This window comes from Rissa tridactyla, chromosome 9 (genome assembly GCF_028500815.1).
Source record: "Rissa tridactyla isolate bRisTri1 chromosome 9, bRisTri1.patW.cur.20221130, whole genome shotgun sequence".
NCBI lineage: Eukaryota > Metazoa > Chordata > Aves > Charadriiformes > Laridae > Rissa > Rissa tridactyla.
In genome coordinates, this window is record NC_071474.1 from 22,544,408 (window position 1) to 22,563,957 (window position 19,550).

Genomic DNA, 19,550 nt, shown 5'->3' on the forward strand with positions numbered 1-19,550 from the left:
ACTTTCCAGCAGTGACCCATAGGTGTACAGGAATGATTTATTTTTATTTTTTCGTTACTACATTTCAAAGCATCTCTGGCATCCCTCCCCTGTGGTTGTTAATGCCATATGTAATGCCTTTCCTGTAAGCCCTGCCGTTGGAAGGTAAAATGGAGCATTGCTTATTTTCGGGTTTCATTTGGCCGCGCTGAGCTGATGATCGAGTTCCCGCATAGTGACAGCTTCTGCCTGCGCGCATGGTGTGAAGGAGTCATGCATTTTTGATTCAGTAGTAGCTTATTTTTATGTCAGCTGGCGGGTGAGTCACACCTTCCCCCACTCCTTCGCCGTCCCACCTTGGCACACGTGATTCGGCGCAGTCCAGTGTCAACATGCCTCAAGTCTCATGCAATAGCCCTGTAGCCAGCGCTCGTCCCTGGGACGGGCAGGTGACATCGGCAACTGGATGTCAAGTGTAATGAAGCTCTACGGTGCGGTGGTGGAAGGCAGGAGTCTGATGTGCCAGAGAATCCCAGGAAACCGAGAAGATCTCTGCTCTCCCCAGCCCACGCAATGGATGAGTCACAGCGTACGAGCAGAAGATACTGAGTCAGGGAGGGCTGTGTCGTTACATATAGAATATCGACGGATTCTGTGGTTTTGTTTTAATTCTTGCTCTGTAAACAAGCTCACCTCCAATGAAGTATGGAGTCTGTGTGTTTACTTTTGGACCTCTTTCTGTGGCACAACTCGCTGGAGCGAAGCAGTCTGTTTACTTGTCAGGAAGTAGGACCAAGGAAGATGAACGGGGTATAAATAACCGAGCCTTTTACATAGCGTAGTCAATATTTGCATATATGTTTTTCAATGTAGCTGAGCTGTCTGCTACTCCATGCTGCGTATTAAGTTGGCTTTTTGGGATTCCCTACGTCGAGCATGTTTTTCTCATTCTGTGTTGCTCTCGCTTTCCTCCTGACCTGCTGCACGCTTTGTACGTACCGGTGTCCTTTATAAAGAAATTCTTTCCGTGCTGGTTGCACAATGCTCTCATTCATGTAGCAATTAGGTAGGGGTCATTTCAGTAAGACTTGTTGAACGGTTAGGTGTAAACAAGTCCCTGTGGTGCTGCCAATACCGGCTGTTTCACGGGGAACTCCCCGTGTGCGATGCTTTTCCCCGGGGGAGCTGGAGTAACTTGAGGCCACGTAAGTGAGGGTTAGCGCAAGACAAGACGTCTACACCCCTGTTTAATTAAGGAGCGCAAACGTACACATTAGCTGTTGCTGTGGTCGCTTTAATCTACAGAAATCCCACTCGTGTTTGCCACCTTGATGAAAACACTGCTGTGGCCAGGAGGTGAGCCGGCAGAAGCTCACCCCGTGGGCAGGTGCTGGTGTGGGCCAGGAGAGAGCTGCTGGGGGGGGGACGGCCCCTCTGCGCCCCAAAGTGGGTTTGTGCTGGCGTGGAGCGACACGTGGCCATCGCCTGAAGCACGTTTGTGTCCCGCTTCGTTGCGTGGAAGCATTTGTTCATAGCTGTCACCCTACGACGATCTGGAGGAGCGCTGCAGCCTCCTCCTTTCAAATACTGGGAAATATTTTAGAATGTAAGAGTTTGGTTACTCTAAGTATTTAATAAGTGCCTTACCCCTGCAAGGTGATAAAAAGCTGACATCTATTTGCATGGAAAGCAACTTGCGCCTTTGAGTCACATCTCATGTTTAGTCATTTCCCAATTCCAGATGCCTGTGATAGACTCTAGCGCTCGTTTGAAGCTGTTGGGTTAATTTTGTAACAGCGAGGAAAAACTCTTTTCCCTTCATTCTCAAATCTTGCTAAGATACATGCCATTGGTGAAGGTTTGTGGTGCCTCAGCAAGGAGCCATGCGTTCCTTCCTCTGAAAATGGCCTTTTTGAACAAAAAGTGCAACACGGGGAGGTCCCTCACACTTAGCTGCACACTTAAAGAAGGGTGATCAGCAGCTTTGTCATAAAGTTGGGGTAGTCCAACGAACTTTTGAACTGGAGGGATCTCTGACTTCGGAGCTTTTGAATTGCAAAATAAAGTGTGGTGGATTCCTGTCACACACCCAGTCACAGCCTGCCTGCTTTCAAAGCTGGCTTGCTGTTGGTCTCTGGGGAGTAATATTTTACTATCTAAAAATACTTTTTTTTTTTTTTTTAATGTGGCAGTTCCCTTGTTCGGAAGGGCTTCCTGAGTATGCATATTTCAGCACCTCTTTTAACGTCAGAAGTTTTGACTTCCTTGGGCTAATTTAGGCTTTGTCAATTGGAAGGTATCAGATGCTTTTAAAGCAAGGCCATTAATATTTGAATGTGAGATTAGGGCAGTTTCCTTTTTATATTTTGAAAAGTCCTCATGCTTCTCTCTCTCTCATGCTTCCAGTATCCATTGCAGTAATTCCGAATCGCTGCCCAGCGACGCTGGGGAACGGTGGGGTGCTGGGGAGCTGGAAAACGCCTTTCCTGCAGATGCTTTTCCTCGATGCCTGACGTGCCCTATGGCGGCAGTTGTGAATCTGCAGCTGAGTCGCCCCCGGCACCTCATCGGGCTCTGCTGGTGGATGGCAACCTGCTGAGAGCGAGTTGTGTGATGTGCCGCTGGCCCGACCCCTCTATGCGTCCAGCCGGGCTTGAGGAGTGGGATGGGCCGTTTAATGGTCATAGAATCATAGAATGGTTTGGGTTGGAAGGGACCTTAAAGATCATCTAGTTCCAGCCCCCATAATGGAGGTCTCCGTGCTGCTTCTGGTGCCTTCTGCCAAACCCCAAGCAGAGATCCCTCGCCAGCAGCCCAGGCTGTGCGTGGGACTTGGAGTGCCTCAGCTGTTTGAGTGAGGAGATGAAGATACTCAATGTTTTGGAGATAAACTTTGGAATTCGTATTTAAGTTGAATGGAAAACCCAGTTTGGCAATTAGGGCTGCGATAATTAATAAGGATGCAGCAACCGGTTAGCCTTGCTCTTCTGCCTATCCCCCGTTCCTAGCCCTTCTATGACAATTTTTCAAGCTGTCAGGACACTGCACTAGAAACTAATTGAGATCTAGAGCTATAAAAGTCAATTCATTTTCTGGAGGGCTGATACGTCAGGTGTTGAGTACGGCCTCGATGCAAATAAAGCTGGTTCCCTTTTTGGGAGGTGGGTGCCTGGATTTACTGGGATCCATTTCGTATGTTTGTGCTTCCGAAACATCCTGTGCAGGCTGAAGGCTTTTAAGGTGCTCTTCACCTTAAAGAGGGAGACGTTTGAGCTGTGCCAGGGAGGTTTTGACGCAAGTGAAGTTCTGGTACACAGGGCTGCCCGCCCCCCACGCCGGCTGATAAATGGAGTTTGCATTTCTGAGCTGTGCCCTGCCTGCTATGCCCAAACCTCCTCCCATCTCTAAAAGATAAGCCATAGGCTCTGCCCCTGAATCTGTAATGGATCCAGCTGTGCCAGAAGAACTTTTCAGCAGGCTCTGCCCCAGGTGGAGACTTGCAGTTTTGTAATAATTTTTCTCTCTGAAAGTGGCAGTTTTTCCTTCAAAACTCCATTCCTACCTGCTTGTACTCAGCTATCTTAAGGTGAAACAAAAGACATGATATCTGGAGGTCCTGTCTTACTTAGCGCCTCTGAACTTCTGTTTTGCAGGAGGTTCTCCTGTGATAAGAGGGACTGGGAGGTTTTCCATCAGGCTGGGTGACACTTTCCTACTAATCTGAAAAATCCTTTTTGCCCCTCAGAAATGACAATAGTTACTGGGCTCATGAATGCCAATCTCTTGACTTGTGGAGAGTTTACGCGTTTTTGACTCTCAGCATCCATCACTTGCTAGTTTGCCATTTGCTCCTGGAATAGCATTGGTCTCATGGCTTTTTTAATGTTGGGTCCTGTGCTGATGCTAAAGCAGCTTTGATGGCAGCACGAGGCATTCCTGCTGTCGGGCTGCCCTCCCAGTATGAGTGTTGTGGGGCTGAGCTGCACCCACGGCTTTGCAAGGAGGTCTCGGCACATTTAGGGGATGGCGGCTGTGGTTGTGCTGCCAGAAATGCCACCCAGATTGTCCCACCGTGGTCCAGCAGGCAGAAGCTGGCCAGCTTCAGCTGCCTGAGTGTGGCCGAGCATCATCTTACTCCTGAGCACCCAAAGCAGGGGCTGCGTGTCCAATAGCGTTGTCTGCTTTATCCAGCTAAATGGGACCAGTCTGATCTGTCATCCAAGACCCAAATGCCTTGGATCCATGACAAATGCCGCCTGTACGTGCCAGTTTTGCCTTGCGTCGCTGTGCCGTCCTGGCTAGGATGACCCCTGGTCACTGTGCAGAGCTGTGGGTTGCAGCTGAGCTGTAATTCAAGCTGTCCAGTTCCCTCCGCGTTGTCACCGCGGTGGTTTCACCCTATTTTGCAGCTGGCCTGCACACTGTAAGCGTAAACTTACTTGCGCTGTAGAGGAACTCGCTATAGCACTTAACTCATGCTGTAGATTTTTGGCATGTGGGCAGGAGGAGGCAGGGAGCCGGTAAGAGCTCTGCCTCCAGCCGACAGTCTCCAGTGGAGATGAGCTGATGAAGGGCAGGGGCCACCCGGGACATGGTGTGATCAAATCCAAATGTTTCTCTGGACAGCAGAGGAGCAATTCAGCAGAAGTCTTTTATTATTGCTGCTTTCTTAGCGTTTTCCATCTGCCAAGAAGTAGCCTCTTCCTTGGCAGTGCTTCTGGAGGTAAATCTCTGTGCGGCTGAGCGCTCGCTGGCACCTGAGAAGTTCTCTGGTTGATTTTTCTTAAGCTTCCTGTAGATTGTATCTGTAATGTAATTAATGTGCATAACTTGTTCTCGAAGAAAAAAACCAAAAAGCAGTCACAGAGCATACCCATAATTGTCTCAACTTCAGTTACCTGGTTAAAATGAAGCAGTCAAAACCTGCTGCTTAATTCCCTTTCAGCGGGTAGAGCTGACCCACTGAAAAGGAAGGAAAACTGGGCAGGAAACAATTTCTCTTCAGTATTAACCATCAGAACCAAGTGGGCCAGCGCAGATGTGATCTGGCTTTGCACCGACCGGCAAAACTCACCCAGCGCAGTGACCTGTGGCGTAGCAGGAGGCCACGTCTTCCTTGCTGGATCCACCCCGCTTTTTGGGCAAATCCCGTTGCCTTCAGTAGGCTGTTGTAACCCCTCACTTAACCCTCAAAAAGTTTAAAAAACAGCAGCACCGCAGCTTCTCATGCCTTTCAGCAAAAGCGCGGGCTCCGCTGAGTGCGCAGAGAAGCCCAGGGAGCAAAGCAGGAATAATTACGTGAAACGAAACCTTTTGCTATTTTCTTCCACCCTGGTCCTTGTATTGCAGGTATGTGGGAAAAGGTAGATAATTAATCTAGAATTTAAGCTAGAACTTTTTGGGGTGGTTTAAAATAACTCTTCTGAAACCTTCTCTTAAGATGATGTCTTACGTGCCAACTGCCATCATCGCTGGAACAAGAGATTTGATATAAAATCCAACAGTAATGTGGAGATTTGAGTGCAGTCATTTCCCTTGAGCCCTAGAAATGTGAATTCAGTCTCCGAAACTTGCCAAAAAAAGCAATGTATTGTGTTGTGCTTTATTCTTTTGTCTTTGTCAAGAATTCAAACAATTTGATTTGACTGTACTTTACTCGCTACAGCTAAAAAACTGACCGGGAATGGGTGTTTGTGGGTAAGTTGCCTAGATTATGGAAGTTTTCCTGCAGCTCAGCCTTTCCAGCTAGGGCTGATTCTCCTCCCAGTCTTTTTTTATTCTTATGAATACAAATGTGAACATCCTCTTGGTGCCCTCTCTGAAACTGCTGCTTTCTCTGCGTGTATGAAGAGCTGTTCAATAGAGTCAAGCCGTGCTATCAGGAGAGCAGCTTGTGGAACTCAAGGAAAATGAAATGCCACCCTCTCTTAATAACACAGTGATCGTGAAAATTGTTTTTCTGCAACTGAAGTAAAAATCAAATCGCTTGGATTTTTACCAGCAGCAAGAACAAATATGTTCTTCCTTCTGTTCTTCCCATGTCTGGTTTTCTTCTGTTCCTTTTCCCGTACCTTTTTTTTGTAGATTCAAATATTAACAAGCTACTCAAAACACAGCAGGGATCCGATACATCCTGCATATCCTGAGAAGAGGCACAAAATAAGCAGCGTTTCTGGAGTGAAGCTGGAGTCTTGGAGTCCGCGTGGAAACAAACGTGTTGGAGATGAGAGTAGCTCTGTCTGCTCATGGCTCGCACACAACTATTGGGCTGTTGTGTGCTGAGTGTCATCTCTTCCCATTAAAAGCCGGGCTTGCTCTGCGACCGTCAGGGGAGAAGGTAGTGATCCAGCTTGTGACATTCTCCCTTGCTTTATTCCCAAGTTCCGCTTGGGTTCAGAGAGGGTTTGAACTGTGTCTCTTCCACATCCAAGGGCAGGGGAAGTGCCTTGCTCTGCCTCTGCTCCCTCTCGGCGGCTCTGCACCCTTCTCCCCGGCGCAAAGTCCTGCTGCAGCTTCTCCTGTTGGGCAGCCCTGCCGGAGCGTTTAGCATTTGCTGGAAGGGAGGTGATTCACTGCCCAACCGAAGCAGGAAAAAAGATGTGAAAAGCTGGCAGCGGAGAGCTGAGTGTCTGGCAGCAGTCGGAGCAAACAGAGCAGGAGGATGTTTCGGGGGGGGAGCGTGAATAAGAGGAGCTCATAATGACGCTGTGAAAGGGCTGCTGAGATGCCATCTGGAATAGGGTGAGCAGTTCCAGAGGAGAGATCTAGAATAAATGGGGCTGGGAGCAGAAAAAGCCAGCACGATGGTCAGTCGAGGTTTGAGGAGGTGGCTCCTGCAGCAGCCCTCGCTGCTGCTTTCCTCACTGGCCTTTGGGCAAGGCAGAGGAGCAGCTGGGACCCGTTCATGCTGAGCCACGCTCTGCTGAGTGCCCCTCTCCCAGAGGAGCCGAAGCCAAGGGTAACCCAGCTGCCCCCCAGGCAGGATCACGGAGAAGCCAGCAGGAGACCATGGGATGTTGCCAGATGCTCTGCACAGGTCTAGTTGCTCTTCACTCCCTTCAGATGGGTGAGAGAAAACTAAAGGTAAATCAAGGGCTCTGAAACCAGCGCATCGAAGCTCAGGAGGGCAAGGAAGTTATCCAGTCATAAGGTGGGCTGAAAACACACGCGATTCCCCAGCAGGTTGGTCATCTCTGTGCTCTCCGTCAGTGTGGTGGGACGGGAGCTGCCACAGTGCCTACCTGCCTGCGGACTGCAGTCACCCCCAAGTCATGGCGGTGCTCGAGCCCCGCTTCTGTACGTTGACGTTCTTGAGTGCCTGTTGGATCAGCTTACTATTTTTAGGTTGTTTCCCTAATCTGATGTCAGTTGAAGGTTTGTAAAGTCTTGGAACGATGGTCAAGATTGTGGCAGACCCTGTGCCATCACCCGCTTTTCTCCCTGCAGCGCAGCTGCAAGTAAGTGGAGTCAGAAACGGCGTTTTCTGCCCTTTTTCCTTTGCGTCTCAACTGCTGGGTGTTCTCTTGTAACAAGCAAGAGAAAATGTTCTCAATCACCCAAAATCTCTGTCCTTCCCCAGCCTCCGCCAGTTACGGTTGAAGGTGAAGGGCTGTACGGAAAAGCTTTGAAATGAGACATCTCTGAAACGTAGGCAGTCAAATATTTGAAAGACCTTTAGGCTAACTTCATTCCAAGTAAGAAGCCTATCTTAACTTTTCTCCCCTCTTTCTGTTTTTGAAGCAGATTATTCGGAAACCTGAAGGTCAGAACAAGACTTTGTCATTCCAGCTCATGAACGTACCTGTTAACCAACGTATTCGGGTAGATTTAAACCCACCATCGCGGGGTGTGTTTTAAGAGGTTAAAAGATGAGATCCTGGCCCAGTTGACGCTGGTAGCAAAGCTTCTGTTTCAGCCAGGATTTTATTCCGATTTGAAAATTAAGAGAAGGGTAGATCCTCATTAGCGTAATCAGCTTAAATGGGTTGACTACTCTAAAGCAATTTGTTTAATTTGTTTGGAACATGTTTAATTTTAGCTGTAGATGTTCAGCTCTCGCGCAGTTGCTATTTATGCTGTTTATCGTGTAATTTTGTGTTCTGTGATTTGTAAAAATAAACTTTCTGCTCTGAATGAGAATTTGGTGACAATCTACGTCCCATTCATCAGCGCTGCTTTAAAATCCTTGAGAACTTTCTGTGCGCTCCTGCCGCTGTCGTGTCTCTGCGTCCATCTCTATGAAGAACAGTTCTGGCTGCTCGCATAGAGTGCATTCCCGCGTTGATCTTCCGCCGTTTGCTTGACACTGGGTTGCTCCCCCCTCCCTCTGTCTTCAGGTATCTAATTTGGGGCTCCTCAGCAGTTTGAAGCCCGCATGAAGAGAGGTTATGAAATTCTTCCATAATTCTCCTTGCAATTGAGGACGTCAGCTCCTCTTTATTTGGCCACACCACATCTAAGGGCGGTGGAAACCAATTTCCCTTGGGAGCCAAAAAAATGGGTGATTCAGAAGCTGCCGGTATCGTTTGGTTTTCAGAAGTTGTGGTTGTCTCTGGGCGATTTGGTGTACAGGGACGTGACTTTGGCACCTCTGCTGATGTAGGTGCCACATGTAGCTTCCTGCACTTGCTGCCTCATCTCTTCTTGGCTGTATTTTGGGCTGCTCGCTGTTGCACGAGGTTTATTCATAGCCTCTCGTGATGCTCATCTACAGAGCATTCAGTACGTATTCTCTGCCGCAGCAGATGGTTTCCTCTTTCCGTGCCTTCCATGTGGGGCAGCTGCTGTAAAATCAGATTTCCCTTGGGCATAACCTTTGATTGGCATCTCTCTGCCAGTCACCATTTCATAACCCGTCCTGGAAATGGCTTTGGACTGTCTGTACGACTCGTACGTCTGATGCCTGGACTAACGTGGCTTGTTGGGGTATGCTGGACATCCGACGGGTTATTAGGGCCGTTAGTCATGCTGTGAAGCATGTGGCAGCAGGACAGCACCACTTGGATCAGCCAAGGTGCTTGACCTTGAAATGGAGATTTGCTGGAAGGTGTGATTCCCTGGGGTTGACCCGACGCAGATGAAGCTCTCCCCAGGAGCCGTGGTCGTGTGGTTTGTTACTGTTCCCGTTCCTGCGTTCAAGCTCAGGCAAACCCCAAGCTTTTTACAGGTTGATCCAACTTATTGCTCAGCCACGTGAGCACGGGGAGGCGGTGGGACGGGTGCGGGTGGACTGAGGATGGGGCGGTCCCTTTTGGTGGCAGCCCACAGGAGCAGTTAGAGTTTTAGCATCTCAGGAGACCTGAGGCCAGAGTCGCGTGGCTGCACAGGAGTGCGGTGGAAGCAAAGTCTGAGTTTCCAGCTTTGATGTCTGCATTTGCTCTCGTTCCAGCCACGATGCTTTAATCTCTGAAATGCTATGCTAGGTTTTCGCTGTGCTCAGCTTGAATTTTTTCCAAGGCATCGCACTGCTGAAATAGCAGAATTTGCCTGTGGATTCCAGTGCAGTGATCAGCCTGTGTTTATTGGGGTGACAAACTTTCCGCGAGAGCAAGGGTGGAGCGGGGCCTTTTACAGACAGTTGAGCCAAATCACTGAGCAGCAGGACTGAAGCCGTTCAGCAAATTCAGATGATTTCTGCTTGCAGCAGCCTCCACTGCAATAGGAGTGGAGCAGTAAGATGAGGGGCGATGGTTTAAAACTGAAAGAGGGGAGATTTGATGAGATGTGAGGAAGAAATTCTTGGCTGTGAGGGTGGTGAGCCCCTGGCCCAGGTTGCCCAGAGAAGCTGTGGCTGCCCCATCCCTGGAGGTGTTCAAGGCCAGGTTGGACGGGGCTTGGAGCAACGTGTTGTGGTGGGAGGTGTCCCTGCCCAGGGCAGGGGGTGGCACTGGGTGGGCTTTAAGGTCCCTTCCAACCCAAACCATTCTCTAATTCTGTGATTCTCCCAAGGAGAACGTGCACGTGCTGTGCCTGGATTTTCTTGCCTTAATATGTTGGTCGTGTTTAATGCCATGGAGAAATTCCTTGTTTAGATGTTATTTCCTGCGTTAATTGCGTTAAGCTCATCATGGCTTGTATTTCAAGCGTTGAGTTGTGCCTTTGAATGCTCATGAGGAGACCTCTGCTCTGCCCAGGGCTTTTCATCCTGTGCTCTTTGAATCCAGAACCCCTCATCTAGGACAGATTGCTTCCCAGCACCTTGGCTTTGTTTGACCTTTGCAGTCCTCTGCTGACACAATTGCTTGCCATTAAAAACCTCAAATTCGACTGCCCAGACAAAAGATAATTTTTCCTCAATCAATCTCTTTTGTTGCCAGCGTCCTTCTTAAGTATTTACAGATCTACTGGTGATATTTGTGAAGTTCCTGTGGTTCACGGTGGCAATGGACACAGTGGGACCAGGACACATTGCTTGTTGCTGAAATAGAGCCAAGCTACCCCCTGAATTATGCAGGTGGGCTGTGATTACGTAAAATTTTATGCAGATTTTCTTAGGCTGCCCCTTTTTCCTGTTGATAAGATGAATGGGCCCAGAGATGCCTGTAGCTCAAGTTTGCAGAGAAGCACCCTGAAATCATCTGGATCCTGCAGGCATCAAGCCTTAATATTTGCATTGAGCTTACAACTTCTCTTTCAAGCTTCACCCCTTCCTAAAATGCCGCTAAATGCTGACTTGTGTTTGAGGGAGCCGAGGGTGCGTTACCCTGTGTCCCTCATAACTTTATTTCAGTAGCCAGGCTTGGGCTGGAGGCTCTGAAGGGCTTGTCAGCGACGATTCCTTGGGTGTAGGATGCGTGAGGAATGCAGCCTGGGTCTGCAAATGAGATATAAACGTTACAGCGTTTTTCTTCTAGCAAAGCCAAGAGGTAAGCTCTTGACTGCAGAGCTGGCGGCATTGCTGCTGAAAACCCTCAGAGAAAAATCGAACCCTAAAAATATGCTTGAAACTAATAACGTCTTCTGTAGGCTGGCACTTAGAATGCTGTTTTTAATGTTCTTTGCTACAGCTTCACCTTGCGGAGCTCCCACCTGGAGCGGAGCCTTCCGGAGGTGTAAAGCTGAGGGTGGTGGTGCTGGAAGCTCTTGGGGTGCTCAGGGCTGGCTCCGGGTGGGTAAAGCTGGCTTAAGGGGTCAGGGCCCCGGAGAGCGCTAAATAGTCGTGTTGCTTTCTTTGCTACGTGAAATTCCCATCTTTCGAGTCTTGCTGCAATTTATCTTCCTGATTCTTGCGTCCAGCAGGAATTGAATTTTAATTGCAATGCGCTCTCTCTACCAAGTGAGGCTGGAAATTCCCTCCTTTCCCCTTGCTCTGGGAGTGGAATTCTTCGCCTTCCTTAAGAGCCTTTCTGCAATTTTATTCTCCCTTATTCCTTAATTAGCACACTCCTAATCTGAGTGGTTTCTTTCCTGATTTGCACTTTTCAAGACTGTTATCCTTATGTAGAAATTGTGATAGAAGTACTCACTGTGTGTATATATATATATATATGTATATCTTGAATTTATAATGGTCTCAGTTTTAAACTTTCCATAGACTATTGTGTTATTCTGTTCTATTATTCTCTATTATTCTTTGAATTAGAGGTATTAGAGGTATTCTCTACTATTCTCTATTTGAATTAGAGGTATTCTTGGTATCAGAGGTAGCATAGGTAAGTCCTCATCAGATTTGACTGAAAACTCAGTGGCTCACCATGAGTTACTTCAAGAGCTACTGCAATGATTCCGGCCTTCAGCACTGAGCTGATAGCATTGAATTATCGTTCGCGTTGGTTTGGGGATATTTGCAAATGTTTTGGAGCTGCCTGGGTCACATCCCATCGTTGTTCTGCTTTCTGAATTGCTTCCGCATCAAACCGTCCTGGTTTCTTAGAGGACTTAATTGCTGTTAATGCTTCCTAAACCATTAACTCTGTCAGGAGCAGTAGCCTCCCAAGGCCAGGTTGGGTAAACGTCAAACTCCGGTTAGACCGGGAATTCCTGCAATACTCTGCAATACCTCATTAGTGCGTCCCGATGACTGATACCTAATACGATTCCCCAAGCACGTGAGTTAATGAGATTAAAACCATCCTACAGTAATCTTTGTCAAGCTGCATTTTGTTCTCTTTGAGTAATACATGGGAGCATAAGTTCTGTAATATTTAAGCTTTGGTAATCTTAGCACCACATTTATTGTATTGTTGGCAAGTTGAGGAGTGCCGTCAGGCAGATTAACGAGGCTTCCCTAAATCCGGAGTAGGACTTAAAGTTATTATGTCGCTGACACACGCCAGCCTTCGTGTTTCCCTGTTTCACTGCCCCAACCTGCGCGGGGCTAAGCTGCCTGAGCACACCGCGGAGTGCATACAAAAGCCTGCAGTTACACAAGCAATTTAATTCTGGTGTCTGATAGTTAGCGAGGTTTTTTGCTATTTTTAAGACTGATCTCTTATGTAAATATAAGTGCGTTTATGGGTTTACTCAAAACATGCTGTAAAATTTATAATTCCTCTCCTTTGAGGTCCTGTGCTATATAATTTACGGACCTCAGTGTGACTTCGTAGCAAAGGCTGTGTACGCAGTAGCGCTCCCCACGCTGAGCCTTCACGCTGAATAGCAGGATGTCGTCTCTTTGTGTGTCAAAGCGAAGACGTTGTTTTGACATAGGACAAAACCCTGTATTTCAAAACAAAACCCCTTCCATTGTGTTTTTGAACTGTTTATGAGATGTAGACTGGAAATATATTACCCAAAAAAAAAACTTTGCGCAGCTTGATACTGATGCCGGGACGCTGGGCGCCTGTGCTAGATGCTGATTAGAGAAATGTGCAGTTAGCCCCGTGCTGAATTCCTCCCTGTACGGGCTGCTTTGACTTTTCTTTTGGACTAAAAAGGTAATTCAAGGAGCGCCGTGCAGCTCAGTGAGTGCTCAGACACCAAGGCTGATTTTTTTCCCTTTTCTAGTGCCTTTTGGAAAGCTAATCCGCGCAAAAAGCCACTGTCGGCTGAGTACAAATATTGCCTGCTCTGGCTGAGAAATCCACCGCTGAGCTGCTCGGTGGAAGGGGAGGCTCTGACTCGGGCCACTTGGGTGTCGAGAGTTTTGTGTGCGACTTCGCAAAACCGTCTGCACATATGCTTAATGACTGTGATCACTTATTTTTACGTGGTGATGTGTCAAAACTTAAATCTTTGCTCTTTTTGTATAGGAAAATTTTTTTTCCCTTTCTAGCAAGGATAATAAGAGTAAGCTTTGTGTAAGGTTGTGCTGAAAAACGATGACTATGTATTATCTTGGTTGAAAAAGCAGCCCTTTTTCGAACATGCCTCGTTTTCTGCAAGGGCTATCATCTTTCTAACTCCTCCGACGGGTGCCAGCCCACATTTGGAGTTGTGCTCTGCCTGGTGTTTAGTGCGACGCAGGGAGCTCCGCGTCTCATTACGTGAAGTCCAGGCATTTACACTGCCAAGCTAGATGCTTTCATGTGGTCGTGTTATTGCTTTGAAATCCATTTGTCTATTCAAGGGTGTAACTGAGCAAAGCCTGCACTGATTTGGCCTTCGGTTCATGCACAGTATGTGCTGAAACTTATTTGCTTGCTGGGCAAGATCAAACAGAAAGGACATTTGAGAGGTAAAAATAAAGGCTCTGCCCAGTGAAAGATTTACACCCAGGAGGAAGAGTATTAACCTTGTCCCTTTGACTGATTTCAATTCTTTTCATATTCTTCCAGCTGAAGGGCTTCCCCAGGTGTATTACTTCGGACCGTGTGGAAAGTACAACGCCATGGTACTAGAGCTCCTTGGTCCTAGCTTGGAAGATTTATTTGACCTTTGTGATAGGACATTCACTTTGAAGACGGTATTAATGATAGCCATCCAGCTGGTGAGTAACAGCGGGCAGGGCTCTGCCCGGCAGCCTCCACGGTGCCGACTCGTGTTTCTGGCAGTACTGGGTTAGCTGAAGGAAGGGGTTGGTACAGTGTGAGGTTCGGGGACGTCTGTTGGTTGGAGAGAGAATCGATCTCCTTCCATTGCAGAATCACAGAACAGTTTGGGTTGGAAGGGACCTTCAAAGATCCAGTCCAACCCCCCCACCACAGGCAGGGTTGCTCAAAGTCCCGTCCAGCCTGACCTTGGACACTCCCAAGGATCCTGGTCTTTTCTGGGCAACCTGCTCCAGCGTCTCACCACTCTCATTGTAAAGAATTTTTTTCCTGATGTCCTATCTAAACGTATGCTCTTTCAGTTTAAGAACATTGCCCCGTGTCCTGTCCCTACAGGCCTTGGTAAAAAGTCTCTCTCCATCTTTCTTAGAAAACAAAACTTCTCAGGTTTGAGAAAAACTGTTGCCTATGAAGAGAAGGTCAAATGATGCTTCTGAGCAAACTTGCTGCTTGCATAGCAGAACTGGTGAAGCTGGATTCCTGTGAACTTGCGTCCTGTGTCCCCTACACACCCCTGCCCCAGCACCTACCCCAGCTCCCTCCCTCTGCTTGGACATCCCCCAGAACATCTCATTTCTTACCCGCTCCCCGGGACACAGGGAGCACAACACCCTCCCACGCTCCTACCAGTTTTACTGGTTTGGTGCTACCGGGCTGCTCATAGACTGAAACCTCCCAGAGCGATGGGAGCTGAGCTCTCCTTAGCCAAAGTACCAGAGTTTGAGGCCTCTGCCTTGGTCAAATGTGTTCAAAACTGGCCAATGGGTTTAAATGACTAACAGCTGGAAATGGGTAGATGTATGAGCGGCATCACCAAGACCCTTATTTGCCTGAAACAAAGGGAAACCAAGCTGAAAACGGTAGCTTGGATTTGTGTTTGCATTAAAAGTGGATGATGTAAAAACTGAACACGCTAAATGTGGTGAATGAGCTTCCCCGAGTGGGTAGGGCCAGTCAGTTAGCGCTTTAGTTTGGCTTTCTGGTTTTCAACCCAGGGTCTTGCAGGTACCTGAGTGGCACAGCAGAGGTGGGACTGTATATTCACGTTAATGGATCTGTGGATTGCAGAGTTAAAATAAAGAGAAGTTGGTAAGGGACTAGGCAACACAATCCTTTCTAAATAAACTGGTTTGCCACAGAGGGATCTCAAATGGAAAACTGAGGTCACAGATGCAGAAGTTTGAACAGCACCTGCCTGGCATTGGGTTCATGAAGTTGTCCTCCTACGGCTGAGCAGTCTAGTTTTGTTGGCTTTGAACGTTCCTTGATCAGTGGAATACCAATTTATAGTATTGTTTTTAATTAAATCAAGTGACAACAGATGGTGAAGCCTTGGATATAGCTTACATGACCTTTTGGTTGTAAAGATGTAAAATGTAAAGATGGGAATTTATTCCCGTGAGACTGCCAGGGAAATCAAGATTGTCACAATAGGTCCCATCTGCCTTAGAATCATAGAATCATAGGGTTGGAAGGGGCCTCTGGAGATCATCTAGTCCAACCCCCCTGCCAGAGCAGGGTCACCCAGAACAGGTGGCACAGGAACGCGTCCAGGCGGGTTTGGAATGTCTCCAGAGACGGAGACTCCACCACCTCTCTGGGCAGCCTGTGCCAGGGCTCTGCCACCCTCAGAGGAAAGAAGTTCCTCCTCATGTTTAGGTGGAACTTCCTATGCTCAAGTTTGTGCTCGTTACCTCTTGTCCTGTCCCCGGGCACCACTGAAGAGATCCTGGCCCCATCCATCCTCCTGGCACCCACCCTTTAAGTATTTATAAGTGTTGATAAGGTCCCCCCTCAGCCATCCTTTTTCCAGACTGAAGAGACCCAAATCCCTCAGCCTTTCTTCATATGAGGGGTGTTCCAGTCCCCTCATCATCTTGGTGGCCCTTTGCTGTCCCCTCTCCAGCAGTTCCCTGTCCCTCTTGAACCGGGGAGCCCAGAACTGGACACAGTGCTCCAGGTGTGGCCTCACCAAGGCAGAGTAGAGTGGGAGGATGACCTCCCTCGACCTGCTGGCCACACTCTTCTTGATGCACCCCAGGATGCCATTGGCCTTTTTGGCCACAAGGGCACATTGCTGGCTCATGGTCATCCTGTTGTCCAACAGGACTCCCAGGTCTCTTTCCACTGAGCTGCTCTCCAGCAGGTCAGCCCCCAACCTGTACCAGTGTATGGGGTTATTCCTCCCCAGGTGCAGCACCCTACACTTGCCCTTGTTGAATTTCATGAGGTTCCTCTTTGCCCAACTCTCCAACCTGTCCAGGTCTCTCTGGATGGCGGCACAGCCTTCCAGTGTGTCAGCCACCCCTCCAGCTTTGTGTCAGCTTTGGCCAAGCCCTGGGGCTGCAAATTAGCTCAGTGCTTGGACGGTCTTCACTGGCATCATCTGCTGGTCTTGTGACCTCGGCTGGCCTGCCAGCTCATCTAGGCACTGGTACCAGTTTGAGAAACAGATGCTTAGGGTGATGTAGGGGGACACGAAAAGCAATTGCAAATGGAGGAGTTGATGTTCTCCAAAAGGAACAAGCAGTGCTGCCCCCTTTTCCATTGGGAGATGTTTTAAGACCTCTCCAGCCTTCTCAGGAGGATTACCTTAGTTACCAGCTTGGAGCGTATGCATTTAAGAAGACAGATTTAGCATCTTTAGGTGTGCCCTGCTCCTTCCGTGGGAGGTTTCCTCACCTGGTCCTTAGAGACGTGTTTTCTGAAGGGGCTGGCACTTATTGCTTAACTGCAATGAAAACCCTTCACTCCCGCCACAAAGCTTTGGGGGAAATTGTCTTGGATTTATCTTAGTTCCTACACTAAATCATTGCAGTCACTGTGTCACGCTCCAGTGTGAGAGAAACATCAGAGAAGGAAAGTTGAACTGTCAGATTCAGTGGATTTGCATCCATAAATTATGTTTTGCTCTTGCTTTTGACCAGCCAGGCCTGCTTAAGCTGCCGTAATTCTGACCGCAGGCGTGAGGAGACATAAGACTTCACTGCCAGAATCCCGTGCGTTGAACGAGCAGTGTTTCTCTCCTCTGATGCTTGACATGCCTGTTAATGAAGCCTAATATCCTGGGAGTTTTCCAAAAAAATCTGAATGGCCTGGTGCCATCCAGACAGCAGAGGAGCACCCTGCCCTGGTGTAGGGAGTGAGGGACAACTCAGCACGCTGCAGAAAACTGCTGCTCTGGTTTGGGTCTCACCAAAATGTAAAATTATTGGGCTTTTTAGCCAGGAAGACCACTCAAAGGTAAAGCAGTGCTACTCCTCTGGGAGGTCCCTCTGCAGCATGGGGCTTGGGGAGCTCCCAGGAGATGACCCCGATGCTGGGAATCACCTTTGCATTGCCTCTCCAGCCTTGGGCTTGATCCCCTCAGGAGAGGGAGGAAGGAGAGGTCTGCCAGAGATGTTTTTGCAGGCGTTGGAGCAGCAACGCTGGCAGCAGGGCTGGCCCGAGATAGTGGGATGTCAAGTGTCCACCCTTTTGTCCCCTAGACCTTTCTCCCCTCACTTGCATGTGATGATCCCTGTGTCTTTAGGAGCGTCCAGTCCCTTCTCTGCCGATGGCGTGGTTCCTTGCCTGCCGCAGGCTCAGCCCCACAGCCAGCCGCTGCTTCCAAGGTTAGCTCCCATCTCCCCCTTCTCCCCCCTTGAGCCTGACCACTGCTGCAACAAATCTCCAACACATCTGCGTGTGTGCCGCGTGCTAAAGCTAGGCAGGAACTTTGAATGCGGTGTGGTGGCACCTGATCTCCTTTTTTTGTGTCCAGTGGTCAGTTTTTAACCAGAGGCACCCCTGAAGCATGTTTTTTACTAAGTGTACATGCTTGGCTGGACTTACGTAGCTTGACAGGTAGCAGCATCTCAGGGCTGGGGTGGATCCTTTAACTCTACAGATGTTAGAAGGAAGAAAAGCCCTCTAAGAGAAACAAATATAGCGTCATTGTTTTAAGGAGTGTTGCTTGTGATTATGGGAGAATCTAAGTGTGGTTTTATGTCAGGAAGACTCTCCTGGCTGAGGGAGATAGAGACTGGACAATAATGAGTCTTCAAGGAAGGAGGATAACTCTCTTGGAGTTCTTCAGATGAGATGACCCAGTCAGAAGGTCTGCCTCAGCAGGGGGATGAGCCATGCAGCCCTCAGGTTTGTCACCAGGCTTGCAGGTTCTTCTGGTAAGCGTGCGTTGTGCTCAGAGCTGTGGCAGCAGCTTATCAAATGCAGCTTGGGCCGAATCAGAAACACTCTTAGTCTAATGCACCGTTTCAAACTTCTTGGTGAGAACCTGCATTGAAGGAGTCCTCTGTTTTCCTTCCCTGGTGGAAGTTTTCCAGCTCTGTTACTCCTGTGACTTGTGCATCTCTGATATTTCATGATGGTCTGCTAGGAGCATCCAACTGGAACTGCTTCCTCCATCCTCCATGTGCAGCTCAACAGACGGAGTGGCCGACGTTCCTGAACGACACAAAGCTTGGCAATTAAAAACGTGTTCACTAATGTCAGTCCCTAAAGCCCGTAGTTCGGACGTCATCTTAGAGCTTTGCCTAAGATGCCTAAGAACTGACTCGGTGTTTGGTTTGGGGAGAACACTTCTTATTCTGGCTTCAATTTTTCCCTCGTAGCCAGGTCCAGCATGTGTGATGCTCATTGACAGATCAGTTTTGTCAGGAGTAAATGTTATTTTCACTGTTGCTTTAAGTACTTGCTGTCAGAGACAAGGTCCGTTGTGCCGGGCACTGTGCAAATCCTTCTGGCTGCGATCTGGACCAAGTCATGGTGAAAAGATTTTTGACTGGTGACCATCAAAATCATCTTGTATAAGAGACACCATCATGGTTTAACCCCACCAGCAAGTAGGACCAAGCAGCTCATTCCCTGCCTCCCGATGTGATGGGGAGAGAATCAGAAGAGTAAAAGTCAGAAAACTCGTGGACTGACATAAAGACAGTTTAATCAGTAAAGCGAAAGCCACACGCACACACAGAGCAAAACAAGGAGTTCATTCACTGCTTCCCGTCGGCAGGCAGGTGTTCGGCCGTGCCCAGGAAAGCTGGGCTCCATCACATTTAATGGTGACTTGGGAAGACAAACGCCATCACTCCGAATGTCCCCCATTCCTCCTTCTTCCCCAGCTTTATGTGCTGAGCAGGAGTCATACGGCACGGGGTATCCCTGTGGGCGGCTGGGGTCAGCTGTCCCCGCTGTGTCCCCTCCCAGCCCCTTCTGCGCCCCCAGCCCATCGCTGTCGGGGCAACGTGAGGAGCAGAAAAGGCTTTGGCTCTGTATAAGCGCTGCTCAGCAGGAGCTAAAACATCCCTGTTATCAACACCCTTTTCAGCACAAATCCAAAATGCTCGCTACTGTGAAGAAAACTAACTCTACCCCAGCCAAAAACAGCAAAGATACCAAAACAGCCTTTAAACAGGAGGATTTTTTATCTCTGCTGATCTGATTTATATTCAAGCAGGTGATAAGTGGAAGAAGGGTCAAGTTTATGAGGAGGGTCTGGGATTGCTACTGAGATCAGATTCTCAAGAGTTACGTTTTGACGGAAAGAAGGTTTATTACGCTTGCTTCCTTGGCAGGAGAAAGGAAAAGTAAAAGCCTGGGTTTCTTTGGCATCTGGTTAAAAGTCACAAATATCCTCTCGTT

General features: G+C 48.4%; 1 protein-coding gene across 4 annotated transcripts in view; it reads left to right on the forward strand.

Annotated features, from left to right (window-relative positions):
* The window catches only part of CSNK1G1 (casein kinase 1 gamma 1), a 111,512-nt gene that overhangs the window by 64,424 nt on the left and 27,538 nt on the right, over positions 1-19,550 (forward strand). For all 4 annotated transcript variants that reach the window (XM_054213919.1, XM_054213920.1, XM_054213922.1 and 1 more), the window contains one exon: positions 13,695-13,846. In XM_054213919.1, coding sequence (XP_054069894.1) covers positions 13,695-13,846 — 152 coding nt within the window. The remainder of the gene's footprint in view (positions 1-13,694; positions 13,847-19,550) is intronic.